Below are 15,238 nucleotides of genomic sequence, written 5' to 3'. Positions count from 1 at the left end.
GCTCTGTAAACCTTTACCCAGTTAAAAGAAAAATGCGGGGGAAATTCATAGAAGTGTTTGCTGTTATGTGTGTAGTTTTATTTTTTATTAACAAAAAGCAACTGTATTTTGAAACGATAAGCCTGGGGATTCATGTGTAATAACAGTTTTCTTTATTATGCAGATGTATGATTACAGTTTGGATATGTGGAGTTTGGGTTGTATGCTGGCAAGTATGATCTTCCGAAAGGAGCCATTTTTCCATGGACATGACAATTATGATCAGGTGATATATGTTGTTCCCACTAGGGAACTTAATGGTCTAGTGACCTTCTGCCTCTTAGAAAACTTTCTGTGGGTCTTGCTGAAGTATAGATGCCCATTTCCCACCAAGACCTATTAATTCTCTAAGGGTGGAGCCCTAGAATAATTTTTTATTTTTTATTCACTACTTGTTCAGCAAACTTGATGTTGGTCCTTAACTTTCTGTTTTTGAGAGCTACCAGTTTAGCCTTTTAAAATCAGTCATTTTCCCCCAGTGCTGTTTGTTTGTATTTCTTATTTTATTGTGAAACGTACATGTAAAATATTTTATAAACATGTCTAATTCAAATGATGGAGTCCTGGTGTGGTGCTACAGGGTAAGTTCTGTACTGCTAACCACAAGATTGGTGATTCAAACCCACCAGCTGCTCCTTGGAAATCCTATACAGGATCGCCGTGAGTCAGAACTGACTCGATGACGTTTAGTAAAATGAACAACCATTTAATTATCATCCAGTTAAGTCACTTAAACACTACTTGTATATCTTCTGAAGCAAGCATTCATTCGAGTTGGTTTAAATGTGGTGTTTTCATGATCATTATGTCTTGGCCCCTTTGTACTGAATGAGATGGATACAGTAAACTTAAATTGAATGGTATTTTTTATACTGCCTCTATTTCCTCCTTGAAGATCAAGGCGCCATTTTGTTCGAGAGAACCTGGAATGATTCTTGGACCTGTGGAAGGCAAACACACACATCTATGACCATTTTTAATATGATTCTAAGAATACCACCTGGATTCTGTTTAAACCAATAATTTGATATTTGGTGTCATGCATGGTTAAAGGATAAAATAAAGAATAATCCTTAGCTCAGAGATCATTGTCAATCCAATAAAGAAAACAAAATAAAGCACACTAACATCTCACGGAGATGTGGTTAGGTTCCAAAGACCAGGTTATTATGTATAAATTGGCGTTTTGCTAAAATGGATAAGGATGGCCACATCAGATCATGAAATGAAGGATGAATACATAATTGCATAACTGACAAACTGCTGAGAATCATGGCTCACCCAAACCAAGGTGACACATGACCTTAAACATCAAAGACTTTACCAAGGAGACATTTCAAGGGAAAGGAATCAGATGATAAGCAAAGTTATGTTTAGCTTTTTATCATTTTCACATTAAGTTGAATTAGGAAATTTTATGGGAAACCCACTCCTGCCAGTCAGAGAAATTGGACGTAAACCCTGCTAGGAGATTATATTCTTACTGGTTGCTATGTAAGAATGTGTTAATTCAGCCACATTATGTGTTGAAGCAGTCAACAGCTTGGGGTGTATGGCTTTTTGTGTGTTTTTTCTCTTCCAGTTGGTGAGGATAGCCAAGGTTCTGGGGACAGAAGATTTATATGACTATATTGACAAATATAACATTGAGTTAGATCCACGTTTCAATGATATCTTGGGCAGGTAAGTCTAAAAGCAAAACGCATACATTTGTGACTTGAACATTTAGTGTGGAAACGGACACTTTGGATCTTAGAGAATTCAGTTCTTGTCAGAATTGCTCAAGTGTTGGGAACCTAGTGCCATAGTATGCTGCCTGAGCAGTACTGAGATACAGACATTGTTTTGTGTGATTCTATAACACCACTAATTCCAATGTCTTCAGTTTTATTGCTTCTCCAGTGGCTGAGTGGTATGATATTTGTTTCATCTGCTAGTAGCTGGGTCCTGTCCACTGTGGAAAATTGGGGAGGAATTTTCTGGCACCCTGCCCAGCCCGTATCTTACCTCTGTTCTTGGATTTGCAGACACTCACGCAAGCGGTGGGAACGCTTTGTCCACAGTGAGAACCAGCACCTTGTCAGTCCTGAGGCCTTGGATTTCCTGGACAAGTTACTGCGATATGACCACCAGTCACGGCTCACCGCCAGAGAGGCCATGGAACACCCCTATTTCTGTGAGTCCCACTGTCCAGTCCACAGAACCTGTGCAAATCCAGCACTCCTCCAGCACACTAGAAAACGGGAGAATATGTGCTGTGAAGAAACTGTAGGTTCAGAGTCTTATAGAAAACAGAACAGGGTTGGAATCTCATTACTCCCATTAGCTTTGTGATTTTCAGTAAATGTTACTTCCCGGCACTAAGCTTCATTTAAAATTTTGTTTATGTTGTTGTTAAGCAGGTACACAGTAAAACTTTGTACGTGTACAATTCAGTGGCATTACTTACACGATTCGTATTGTACAGCATCCTCACCTACTTTTCTGAGTTGGTCTTCTCTTGTTCGTATAAGCTCACTGCCCCCTAAGTTACCCATCTAACCTTTCCAGTTGTTGTCAATTTGATCCATATAGATCGTTCTTAAAAGAGCACAATGCTCAGCAGGGCAGACATTATTTTATTAGTTAAGGTAAATTGTTGATTGTTTTAAGAAGACTTCGGGAGTTAACTGTTTTATTCAGGGCAATAATTTCAGGGGTTCATCCACCCTCCATGGCTCCAGAAAATCTAGAGTCCATCATGAGAATTTGAAACTTGATTCTGCATTTTCATCCTTTTGATCAGTCAGCATTCTGTTAAGGAGTTTTTTATCAGAATGTTCAGTGATGATAGCTGGACACCACCCAACTCTTGTTGTCATTCAAAGAAGGGAATTTGTTTTGTTCATGGAGGGAATTGGCCACTCATGAACTCTCCTTGTTCTGTTATTCTGATCTTAAATAGAAACCTTGGAAAGCTGCTTTTAACAGTCCACCCCACCCTGAATATTTTCAGTCTGCAATTGGTTGAATCCATTGTTTCTGCATTTGTAGATACTTAGAGCATTAACTGGCTTTTGTTTGTTTTTATCTTAGCCTTTACAGCAGGAGTAATGATAGATAGCTCATTGTGATTTTCATTTGCATCTCCCTGATGACTAATGATGCTCAGCATCTTTTTATGTGTCTAGTGGCCATTTGAGTGACTTCTTTCTATTCAAGACCTTTGCCTATTTTGTGTTTGGGTTATGCTTGTTGTTGTCAAAGTATTGTATATATTTTGGTTATTAGTATTCTGCCTACTTGTCTGTGAGTTGGTCATACTGTGCTGCCTTGGGTGTTTATGTGATTCTGGAAGTTATACAATAAGTATTTTAAATACCAGCAGGGTCACCCACAGCAGACAGGTTTCAGATGAGCTACCAGACACAGACTAGGAAGAAGGAGCGATAGACTACTTCTGAACATACAGTCACTGAAAACCTTGTGAATAGCAATAGAACACTGTGAGCACCAGAATATTGTCAGGTATAGTGCCAGAAGATAAGCCCCTCATGTTGGAAGGCACTCATAATGTGACTGGGAAAGAGCTGCCTCCTCAAAGTAGAGCTGCCCATGTTGACGCGAATGAAATGAAAGCCCTGAGGACCTTCATTTGCTGATGGGGCACAACTCAAAAAGAAAGAGCTGTGAACTTCCTTTAATAATTAGAACATGGAATTCAACAAGACGTATAAATCTAGGAAAATGGAAAATTGTCAAGAATGAAACAAAACAAATAAACACCAATATCCTAGGCATTGGTGTGCTGAAATGGACTGGTAGTCGTATGGTTTACTATGCCAGGAATGAATTGAAGAGGAATGGTGTAGCATTTATCATCACAAAATCACAAAGGACATGAAGTACAAGGCTGTCTGTGATTGGCTAATGTCCATAAGCCTACAAGGAAGACCAGTTAGTAAATTATTATTCAAAATAACCCACCAACCACTAAAGCCAGTGATAATGAAATAGGAGACTTCTACCAACCTCTTCAGTCTGAAATTGAACAAACATGCGATCAAGATGTATTAGTAATTACTGGCAATTGGAATGCAAAGGTTAGAAACAAAGAGTAAGGATTAAATAATTGGAAAATATGGCTTTAGTGATAGAAACAATGCTGGAGATCACATGATAGAATTTTGCAAGACCAGTGACTTCTTCATTGCACATATCTTTTTCTTTTTGCCTTTCACTGCAGCACTTTCATTTCTCCTTAGACAAGGCCGTGTTGCTGGGGCCTAATGCACATGACAGTAGAAAAACCACAATTTGTTGTCATCTCAAGAGTTGAGAGTTGAGTACAAAAACAGTACATAAATTAAAAGGATGAATGAGTTTACAGGTTTAAATGCAAACCATCTTCCAACTCAAGGCAAGTAACAACCCCCGGGGTTCCAGCGGGAAAACATCAGCTAAGAAAGAAAACTGGTCCCAAGGCTCAGATTATTCCAACCCTGACAGGCTGCTTACTAACCCTGAAAGTGTGATCCTAGACCCATCAGGTTTTTCGTGTTAATACCCTGTACAGACTCGCCACAACTACGGACTTCTCCCCACCATGTCATCCCTTCACCTTGGCCACCAAGTGACTGATTCACATGCTCAAGGGGCTTAAATCAAAGATATGTACAGGTATTAAACATAGACCAAGGGAACAGGTAACTTGAATACAAGGTCAAGATCAGCAACAAGTCCTATGATCCAGTGCTACTGATAGCAAGATACAGCCTTCAAAGACAATTTCTTTTCAAAGGCTTCTTCCAGTTTCACGAGGCTAGCATGAGACATACAGGGTTGTGGGCAGACCTGCACTCAGGAATGAGCTCATGCCACAGATGGTGGCACCTGCTGGCTGTCCGTTTAGAAGCATTCGCGGTGGACGATGTAAGAGCCCGACTCATCATACACCTGCTTGCTGATCCACATCTGCTGGAAGGTGGACAGCGAGGCCAGGATGGAGCCACCGATCCAGACAGAGTACTTGCATTCAGGAGGAGAAATAATCTTGATCTTCATGGTGCTGGGCCCAAGTGCCATGATCTGCATCTGGTCAGCGATGCCTGGGTAAATGGTAGTCCCGTCTGGCAGCACCATATTGGCATACAGGTCCTTCCAGATGTCCACATCACACTTCATGGTGGAGTTGAAAGTGGTCTTGTGGATGCCACAGGACTCCATACCTAGAAGGAGGGCTGGAAGAGCACCTGGAGACACACCGGAAGTAAATGTTGCCTATGGTGATGACCTGGCCATTGGGCAGCTTGTTCGTAGCTTTTGTCTAGGGAGGACCATGACACAGCAGTGGCCATCTCCTGCTTGAAATTCAGGGTGACATAGCACAGCTTCTCCTTTATGTCACACACAATCTCCGCTGTCGGCCATGGTGGTGAAGCTGTAGCTGCACTCTGTCAGGGTCTTCATGAGGTAGTCGGTCAGGTCATGGCCCACCAGGTCCAGAGTTAGATAGCGTGCGGTAGGGCGTAGCCCTCGTAGATGGGCACGGGGTGCATGGCACCATCTCCAGAGTCCATAAAATGCTGGTGGTATGGCCCAAGACCTAGGACAGCACAGCCTGGATGGCCACATACATGGCGGGGGTGTTGAATGTCTCAAACATGATCTGGGTCATCTTCTCCCAGTTGGCCGTGGGATTCAGGGGCGCCTCGGTCAGCAGCATGGGGTGCTCCTCGGGGGGCTCTTCGTTGTAGAAGGTGTGGTACCAGATCTCTGTGTCGTCCCAGTTGGTGACAATGCCATGCTTGATGGAGTACTTGAGGGTCAGGCTGTCCCTCTTACTTTGTGCCTTGTTGCCCACGTAGCTGTCCTTCTGGCCCATGCCCACTGTGACACCCTAGTGTTGGGGGTGTCATCACCTACAAAGCCGGCTTTGCACATGCTGGAGCGTGGCAATATCTTCTTCCATGACGACCTGAGAAGCTGAATGGCGGCAGCTATTCTCAACGAGCACAAGCGGAGAGAAAGCCAAGGCGAGCTGGCGGTGAAGACTAAGAGCACACATAACTTTTTTAAACAACATAAAAGACAACTCTACATTTGAACCTCACCCAGTGGAAAACATAGAATAATAGAGATCATCTGAAGAACAGACTGCGGATCTAAGACCATAAGAATTGTGGGATGACAACAAAAAACAAAAAGACCAAAATGGATGTCAGAAGAGACTCTGAAACTTGCTCTCCAGTGTAAAGATGCTAATGCATATGGAAGAAGTGAGAAGGTATAAGAGCTGAACAGAAAATTTAAAAGGTCACCTCGAGAAGACAAATCCTACAATGAAATGTGCAAAGGCCTAAAATTAGCAAACCAATAGGGAAGAATATGTTCAGCATTTCTCAAGCTTGAGGGAACTGAAGAAAATTTCAAACCTAGACTTGTAATACTGAAAGAGTCTATGGGCAAATTATTGAACGATACAGAAAGCATCAAAAGAAGATGAAAGGAATACAGAGTCACTGTACCAAAATGAAATGGTCCATGTTCAGCCATTTCAAGAAGTAGCATATGATCAAGAGCCTCCTGAAGGAAGGAGGATACCAAAGTACACTGAAGGCATGGGCAAAGAACAAGGCGCATGGGGAATAGATAGAATACAAATGGAAATATTTTAACAAACTAGTGCAGCACTGGAGACGCTCTCAGTCATCTATGCCAAGAAATATGGAAGACAGCTACCTGGCCAACTGATTGGTTTGGTGTTGTGAAGTGCTGTAGAGTCAATTCCGACCTATAGCGAGCCTGTATAGGGTTTCCGACGAGCAGCTGGTGAGCTTGAGTCATTGACCTTGCAGTTCAAATGGCACAGCGCCACACCAGTAGACGTCTGTATTTCTGCCCATTACAAAGCGAGGTGACCCAACGGAATGCAGCAATCATTGGACAATGTCATTAATATTGCATAAAGTAAGGTTTTACTAAAGATACAGAAACAACTACAACCGTACGTTGCCAGAGAACTTCCAGAGGTTCAAGCTGGATTCAGAAGAGGACGTGGAATAAGGGATTATCACTGCTGATGTCTGATGGATCCTGGCTGAAAGCAGAGAATACCAGAAAGATGTTTATCTGTGCTTTATTGACTATGCAAAGGCTTTCAGTTATGTGGATCATGACAAGCTATGGACAACATTGCAAAGAATAAGTATTCCAGAATGTTTAATTGTGCTCTTGAGGAACCTGTATGTAGACCAAGAGGCAGTTATTTGAACAGAACAAGGGAGCACTGAATTGTTTAAAATGAGGAAAGGTGTGCGCCCTGCTTGTATTCTTTTACCATACTTACTCATTGTGCTGATCAAATAATCTAAGAAACTGGGCTATATGAAGAAAAAATATGTTATAAGGATTGGAGGAAAACTCATTAACAGTCTGCAATATGTAGCTGATATAACCTTGCTTGCTGAAAATCAAGAGGACTTAAAATACTTACTGATAAAGATCAAAGACCACAGCTTTCTGTATGGGTTGCATCTCAATGTAAACAAAACAAAAGTCCTCACCACAGGACCAATTAACAACATCCATATAAGTGGAGAAAAGATTGAAGCTGTTAAAGATTTCATTTTGCCTAGATCAACCATCAACACTCATTGAAGCAGCAGTCAAGAAATCAAATGACATATTGCATTGGGCAAATCTGTTGCAAAAGACCTCTTTGAAGTGTTGAAGAGCAAAGATGTCTGAGGACTAAAGTGTGCCTGATCCAAGCCATGGTAATTTCAGTAATCTCATATGCATGTGAAAGTTGGACAATGAATACAAAAGACCATAGAAGAATTGATTTCGTTTGAGTGTTGGAGGATAATATTGAACATGCTATGAACTGCCAAAAGAACTCATAGATTTGTGTTGGAAGAAGTACAGCCAGAGTGCTCCTTGGAGGCCAGGATAGCCAGACTTCTCTCATACTTCGGACATATTATCAGGGAGGGACCAGTCCCTGGAGAAAGGATATCATGTTTGGTAAAGTGGAGGTTCAGAGAAAAAGAGGAAAACCCCCAATGAGATGGATTGGCACAGGGACACCAGCAGTGGCCTCAGGCGTAGCAACGATTATGAGTATGGCACAGAACCGGACATTGTTTCATTCAGCTACACATAGGTCGCTATGAGTCAGTGTGCACTTGATTGCACTTAACAATTGACCCTGGATATAGAGTTTCTAAGCTACTCCCAATTAGTAGCTTTTCTTTCACTTTTTTTGTTAATGTCTTTTGATGAAAAAGTTTTTAGTTTTTGTATTTGTGCGTTTGTCTTTTATTGTTTGTACTTTTGTTAATGTCTTTTGATGAACAAGTTTTTTTGTTTTGTTTTTATTGTGAATTTTGTGATAGTTTACATGGGAGAACTTTACATTCATCCTATCGTATATCGTTTCATTGCCATGATTATAATCCCCTCTGTGCATCATCAAACAACCAAAGGGTATCTGTACCCTGCAAGCCTGCCCCTTGGTCGTCAGCACACTGCCCCTCTCCCTCTCTGGGTCTAGAGTCCCCAGCCATTCCATCTCTCACGTCATTGTCTTTGCCTCCATCGCTGGTGTCCCTGTTTCTCTGGGTAGGGTCCCGCTCTCCGCTTTTCTCCCTTGGTGGTACCAGGGACCTCCGCTCTTAGACTGCAAAATCAACCACTCCCTTCCTTTTGCTGCAAAATGTCTACCTCTTTAAGTCCTAGAAATAATAAGGAGTACAAATAAAATGCAAATGAAATTACTTAAAGTCCCAGACCATTAGTTTAAATTCTTCAAGGAAAACAGAACCTAACCTTTTATCTCTCTTGTAGACACAGTTGTGAAGGACCAGGCAAGGATGGGCTCATCTAGCATGCCGGGGGGCAGTACGCCTGTCAGCAGCGCCAATATGATGTCAGGTTAGTTCATTTGATAACTTTTCTTACAAATGTAGAAGTTAGTTAAAGTTTTCATCTCTGCCGTCTCTTTGCAGCCTAAATGAATATATATTTTTCCTGCCCTATTTTTCTGTTAAGAGCCTGTGTAGCTCTCTCTACCAGGTTTCAGGATACTTCTGACATCCGGTATCATAGGTGACACATACCTTGAATATGGGATATTTGACAGTCTTCTAGGTCAGAATCCCAGTGTCCCTAACTGAAAATTTCTTGCAGTGGGATTTGTAAGTTCCAGCAATCCTTGAAGTATAATTGATAACCCTTCTTCTCACCTTTTAGGGAGTCCTTCAGTGGCATTGTGGATTAATGCAATTCAACGGCACTTCACAACAACAATAGAAAAGTTGCATGGTCCTCAGAACCAAGATTAAGAAATTGGTGGTTCAGTTTGTTTATGTGGATGGTGGTGGTGATGGTTTGCCATCTAGTTGTTCCCTACTCATAGGAACCCTATATAGGGTTGCCGAGGCAATAAATCTTTACAGGAGCAGAAAGCCTCATCTTCCTCCCTCAAAGTGGCTGGTAGATTTGCACTTCTGACCTTTAGGTTAGTAGCCCAACACATAACCACTGTACTACTAGCACTCCTGTATACGAGGATAGTTCTTTGATGTTTATTTTCACAACTACAAAATTTCCTGGTGTACTTAGTAAGTTGCATTATGTGAGCTTGGTGTTTCATCATTATTAAATAATTTTGTGTTGTTAAGTGCCATCGAATCGGTTTTGGCCCATACCAACCCTGTATAGGGTTTCCAAGGAGCAGTTGGTAAGCTTGAGCCGCTGACCCTACAGCACCACACCAGGACTCCATAAATAATTTTATAGGGTACGTTTAAAGAACTAGAACTATCTTCTAGAATTTATACTCCAGATATCCTGGACTATGTGCAAAATGATGGATATTCAGGATTACTCATTGTATCTTTAATTGTACTAACAAAGCATTGAAAACCGCTGCCAACAGGGGATTAGTTAAATCTTTCATAGGACATTCAGTGGAATGCTGGAGCAGCCTGAAAGAATACACCCCCAAAATTAGACCGTAAGTTAGCTGACCAATAAGACAAGGGAGATTTTTCACTGTATTCTTTTCACTGAATCTTTTCAGTGAAAATTCAGTGATTTTTCACTGAATCTTTTGTGGTTTGGACCATGTGAACATATTGCCAATTAAAAATATATAACATTTAAAAAATTAAATAACTGAAACTATTCTTAATGGTATGATTAAGGATACTCAACAGTTAAATGTGGTAAGTAGAGAGGTGATGGTGGTGATTATGTGTCACCAAGTTGGTTCCTACTCATAGCCAGCCACCTGTGTAGGATTGTCGAGACTATAACTCTTTATGGGAGCAGAAAGCTGCATCTTTCGCCCTCCTAGTAGATTTAAACTACTGACCTTGCGGTTAGCAGCCCAATTGGTAATCAATTATGCTTCCAGGATTCCTTTTGAAAGGAGTTTTGGTTGTGTGCCATGGAGTTAGTTCCGACTCACAGAGACCCAGTATAGGGTTTTCAAGGCTATAAATCTTTACAGGAGCAGAAAGCCTCATCTTTCTCCCCCGGAACATCTGGTAGTTTCAAACTACTGACCTTGAGGTTCGCAGCCCAACTCATAACCACTATGCTACCAGAGATGCTTTCAAAACTCCAGTTTGGAGATAAAAAGGGATCCTTTCTCCACTAAAAATGTTAGTAATTATGAAAGCTGCCAGTAATGGCTCTTCCAAATGTGGCAACTTGGTATAAGAACATATGAACTTTGACTCCAGCCCTGTGCTTTTTAATGGGGTAATAACAAGCCACTTAGGGTGCTCTGGTAGCGTAGTGGGTTACACATTGGGCAGAAGTAGTTCAAATCTACCAGCTGCTCCATGGAAGAAAGATGATGCTTTCTGCTCCCATAAAGATTTACAGCCTTAGAAATTCTATACAGGATTGCTGTGAGTCAGAATAGACTGTACAGCACTTTACAAGAATCACAAGCCAAGACTAAGTGCTCAGTTGCAATGTGTGCCTAGTGGACTACCATGTTCTTGTTGTTAAGTACCATCAAGTCAGTTCTGACTCCTGGTGACCCTTTATAGGGTTTCCAAGGAGTGAGTTTGAATCACTGACCTTGTGGTTCAAACCAACCTTGCAGTCCATTGCTTTATCCCACAGCACCACCCCAGGACTCTGGACTACCATATTAGAAGGCACAAATTACAGGACAGTTCCATCACTAGAAAGTTCTGTTGGACAGCACTGCCCCATATCTCGCTTAGAATTCAACCTTGGATTTCGTTGCCTGTCTTCCTAAATTTCTTGGGTAACTGGTGTTTGTGAAGAGTGTGTGTGTGTGTGTGTGTGTGTTGAAATCTGGCTAGGGGGAATGTGGTCGGTGTTTCTAGCTCACTGTCTGCTCGTTTCTTTCAGGGATTTCTTCAGTGCCAACCCCTTCACCCCTTGGACCTCTGGCAGGATCACCAGTAATTGCTGCTGCCAACCCCCTTGGGATGCCTGTTCCAGCTGCCGCTGGCGCTCAGCAGTAATGGCCCCTTCTGTCTCCTGATACCTGAGCAGAGGTGGGGGAGTCTACCCCTCCCCTTGATGCAGCTTGCACCTGACAAGGAGGGGTGAAACACTTAAGAAGCACCGTGTCTGAACCGATGCTTGTGGATTTATAGTAGTTCGGTCATAAAAAAAAATTATAATAGGCTGACTTTTTTTTTTTTCTCTCTTTTTCTTTTTTTTTAAAACTTGGAACTTTCATAACTCAGGGGATTCCCTGAAAAATTACCTGCAGGTGGAATATTTCATGGACAAAATTTTTTTCTCCCCTTCCAAATTTGAGTTCCTCATCACTAAAGAACAAAGATGAACTAGCCTCAATCCTGGCTGCTGCGTTTGGGTGGAGAATTTTTTTCCTAGTCCCACCATTGCTCCCCCACCAGCCCACACTTTGGGGGTGTTTGTATCTCATGCTCTTTCTTCTCCAGAGATTACTAAAATGTAGCTTCTCTGAGGAGGCGGGAATGAAGGAGGCAGGAAGGAAAGGAGGAAGAGAGGACCCAATCTGTAAGGCACTGTACTGCTAGTCACTTATATTACTTGACCCCAGAAGTGCAAGAGTGGGGTTCCCTGGTGGATTGTGTGGAAACATGTCTTAGTTACATTAAGATGCTGAGAATCTACCCAGTGTACAGACAGGTCCTAAAACTTTTGTTCCGTATGAATCATGTCATATTTTCCTAACCCTAAACCCAACTCACTTATAATTTAGTTTCAAATTTTCAGATATTAATAATTTCCCTCTTAGGTTCTTTACTGTGGCCCCTTACCTTTCTTCTCCTAGCACACTGTGCTCTAGAGCTGGTAGGAGGGAAGGTAAAATCTTCATGTTTTCTTGGACTTGGAATTTGCTTACTTACCAAGCATGACTTCTTAATTTTTACAGAGGATCCAAACATTAGCTCTGTAGATTTCATGCTAGCAACTCTTCAAAGAGCTAAAGGGAGATGTGGCCACAGTAAGTTTCCTTTTTAAGCGTTCTACCTTCTTCCTCCTTTCTCCTTCCCTCACATATCATCCAGTGAGACAACTTGTAAATGTGATCTGAGAGGCAGGAGCAGAGCCACTATCTCCATTGAAGCTGAAATGGTAGATTTATAATTGTGGGAAACTAAACTATGACTTCCCTCCCACCCTTTGCTGTGTGTATATATATATAATACTTTGTCCTTCAGATGTGAAAGATCCAGTGTTGGAATTCTTTGATGTAAATAAACGTTTGGTTTTATTTATCAAGGTTAGATTTAAGTTCCCTGTGTAAAGGTCTCGCTGGGTGGGTGTCTCACGTTCACATCCGAGGGGCCTGTTGTAACCCTGTACTGTGGGGGCTTTCCAATGCCCATTTTTATATAACCCTCATTCAACCTATGGTACTGGGCAGAGCAGAGAGGCCTTAAAAAAGCGCCACAAGCCAAAGCGTCTCTGGGGATTAAGGATCCTTTGCCATAAAACTCATTTTGTGTCTCAGCAGTGCAGGGATTGGGGATGGAAAAGTTGCCAGTTTTTGTGTGTTTGTGTGTGTGTAAAGTGGATTTTCCACTGTAATCCAACCACCTAAGTTTATCAGGTGCTTCACTGAGGAAGCCTAGTTTTTTAAGCACAATAGCAAAACCATCAGCTCTGTATTTTCTCATATTATTTCATTACAGTAGCTGCTTGTGGGAACTCTTCCAACATATCTTAAGGCCTAAAGTCTTAGTTCCCCATTCTCCTATCTTTATAGATTCACAAGCCTTTCTCACCTGGGCATCATAAACAATTGTTTGGAGAGTTGAATTTAATGAACTTATCTAACTCTGTAACCTGTCTTGGCTTTAGTAACTTTATTGAGGGTGGTGGTGGCTTTAGCGAATATAAATGGCAGACTTTAAAGGAAATGGAAACTCCTTTTAAAGCGCCTCTCAACGAGAAGGAGAGCTGAAGGGGAAACATTCTGTGTGGCAGGGTGATTTTTCTTCCTTGTGGCCACTTAACAGTAGGTATTTATTGTATTTGACCCTTTTATGCCCGAGAGTGCTGTCAGGGTTACCATGTTGATTTGTGCAGAAGCTAAAAGCACCAGATGTGCCAGAGATGCAATTTGTGATTACGTTTGCACTGGATTGTGATTTGAACAGGACATTTAATGATTAATGAACTTACTTTTGAGGTGGGAAGGGGGGTTGTAAATCAAGTCTTCAAACCCCACCCTTGTAGCTCAGAGAATCTAAGTGTAACTGAGGCTGAACTGGGATGCTGCAGACAGCTGGGCCTCCTAGTACCCGTCCTACCTTGCAAGAAACCGAAGGTGAATGCAGAGGACTCAAACGCCACCCAAGAGCCTTTTAAAATAAATAGAAGTTCTAAAACTACTACTTACAGAGTCACTGCAGAAGCATGAAAAACAAAACAAAAGACCCAGTTGGGTTGGTGGGGAGGGGGGAGGGGCAAGGGTTTACAGAGTAACAACTTCTGTGTTGTTGTAAATTACCTCATCTGTATACCTTGTATTGGGACACTTGATTTCTCAGCACTACCTGTGTCTGCATCTATAGCAGGAAATGGAATACCAGTAAGACAGTTGTGTTGGCAATTAACTCTGAAAAGTGGTTTTTTTTTGGTTGTTTAAGTATTTTTTAAACTTTGTTTGAAGTGGCCCTTTTTTTGGTTTTGGGTTTTTTTTTTTGTTTTGTTTTTTTTTTTAAGTTTGAATTCAGGAGGTGTTTGGTTTTTCCTCCCATTGACTTATTGGTTGTAATTGTATTGTAATTGATATAACTAAAAACATAACTGTGCTGGGAAAAAGTTGTGCCATGAAGGTCTTTAATTTTTTTTTTTTTTAATAAAAACATTTAAACAAAGAAATACCCCTGAAGCCTGAGCAATATGCTTCTCTGACCGACACCGTTAATAAATATTGGGTTGATGGAGATGTTGAGTGGGGTGGTTTAAGGTTGGTCAAGGAGCACTAAAATTTGGGAGTTTTTGAGATTAAAGTACAGTGAAAAGAATGTTATGTGCTCTCATACCTGCCCTTGTCACACACTTGGCTCCTTGGCAAGTTGTTTAACTTCTCAATCTGTTTTATCTGTTCAATGGAGTTACAATTTCCTTGAGACTGAGTAACTACGTAAGTCCAGAAGTGTCTAACCTGATAACTCCAAGTCCCCAGGCTTCTGGTATGAAGGGCTTACACTTGGTCCTAGCTTTACCAGTAGTTCTCATAACGAGATGTCCAACAAAAGCCCTCCTTCCTCGGTACCTTTGAGGGAGACTAGACAAAAGGGTCTTCTGAAGTGTTTTTAGCTGACACTGATTTAGAATGTTTATCGTTTAAATGAAAAGTCCATGGAAACACCTTTTTTGTTGTTAAGTGCTGTCGAGTCGATTCCGACCCATAGCAACTCTATAGGGTTTCAAGGAGCAGCTGGTGAGACTGAACCACCAACCATGCAGTTTAAACAACTTTGCAGTCTGACACATTAGCCAACAGCACCACCCCAGGACTCCAACTTGTTTTGTTGTTGTTATAAGTGCCATCGAGTCGCAGAACGAAACACTGTCCGATCCTGAGCCAACCTCACTACTGTTGCTACGCTTGAGTCCATCAATGCTGCCACTTGGCCAATCCATCTCATTGGGGGTCTTCCTCTTTTTCTCTGACCCTCCACTTTACCAAACATGATATCCTTCTCCAGCAACTGGT

The 15,238-nt window shown here is 41.6% G+C and overlaps 1 protein-coding gene and 1 pseudogene across 2 annotated transcripts in view; one reads left to right on the top strand and one right to left on the bottom strand.

Moving 5' to 3' along the window:
• Positions 1-12,789, top strand: part of CSNK2A1 (casein kinase 2, alpha 1 polypeptide) — a 64,712-nt gene extending 51,923 nt beyond the window's left edge. For both annotated transcript variants that reach the window (XM_006860723.1, XM_006860724.1), the window contains 5 exons: positions 164-265; positions 1,622-1,722; positions 2,067-2,215; positions 8,869-8,955; positions 11,419-12,789. In XM_006860723.1, coding sequence (XP_006860785.1) covers positions 164-265; positions 1,622-1,722; positions 2,067-2,215; positions 8,869-8,955; positions 11,419-11,534 — 555 coding nt within the window. In that variant the 3' untranslated portion in view covers positions 11,535-12,789. The remainder of the gene's footprint in view (positions 1-163; positions 266-1,621; positions 1,723-2,066; positions 2,216-8,868; positions 8,956-11,418) is intronic.
• Positions 4,891-5,926, bottom strand: LOC102825964 (annotated as a pseudogene).
• Positions 12,790-15,238: the final 2,449 nt, after the last annotated feature.

The sequence above is a fragment of the Chrysochloris asiatica genome, unplaced genomic scaffold, assembly GCF_000296735.1.
Source record: "Chrysochloris asiatica unplaced genomic scaffold, ChrAsi1.0 scaffold00039, whole genome shotgun sequence".
Taxonomy (NCBI): Eukaryota; Metazoa; Chordata; class Mammalia; order Afrosoricida; family Chrysochloridae; genus Chrysochloris; species Chrysochloris asiatica.
Note: the sequence above shows the minus strand (reverse complement) of the source record. Positions and strands in the feature narration are given on the sequence as shown.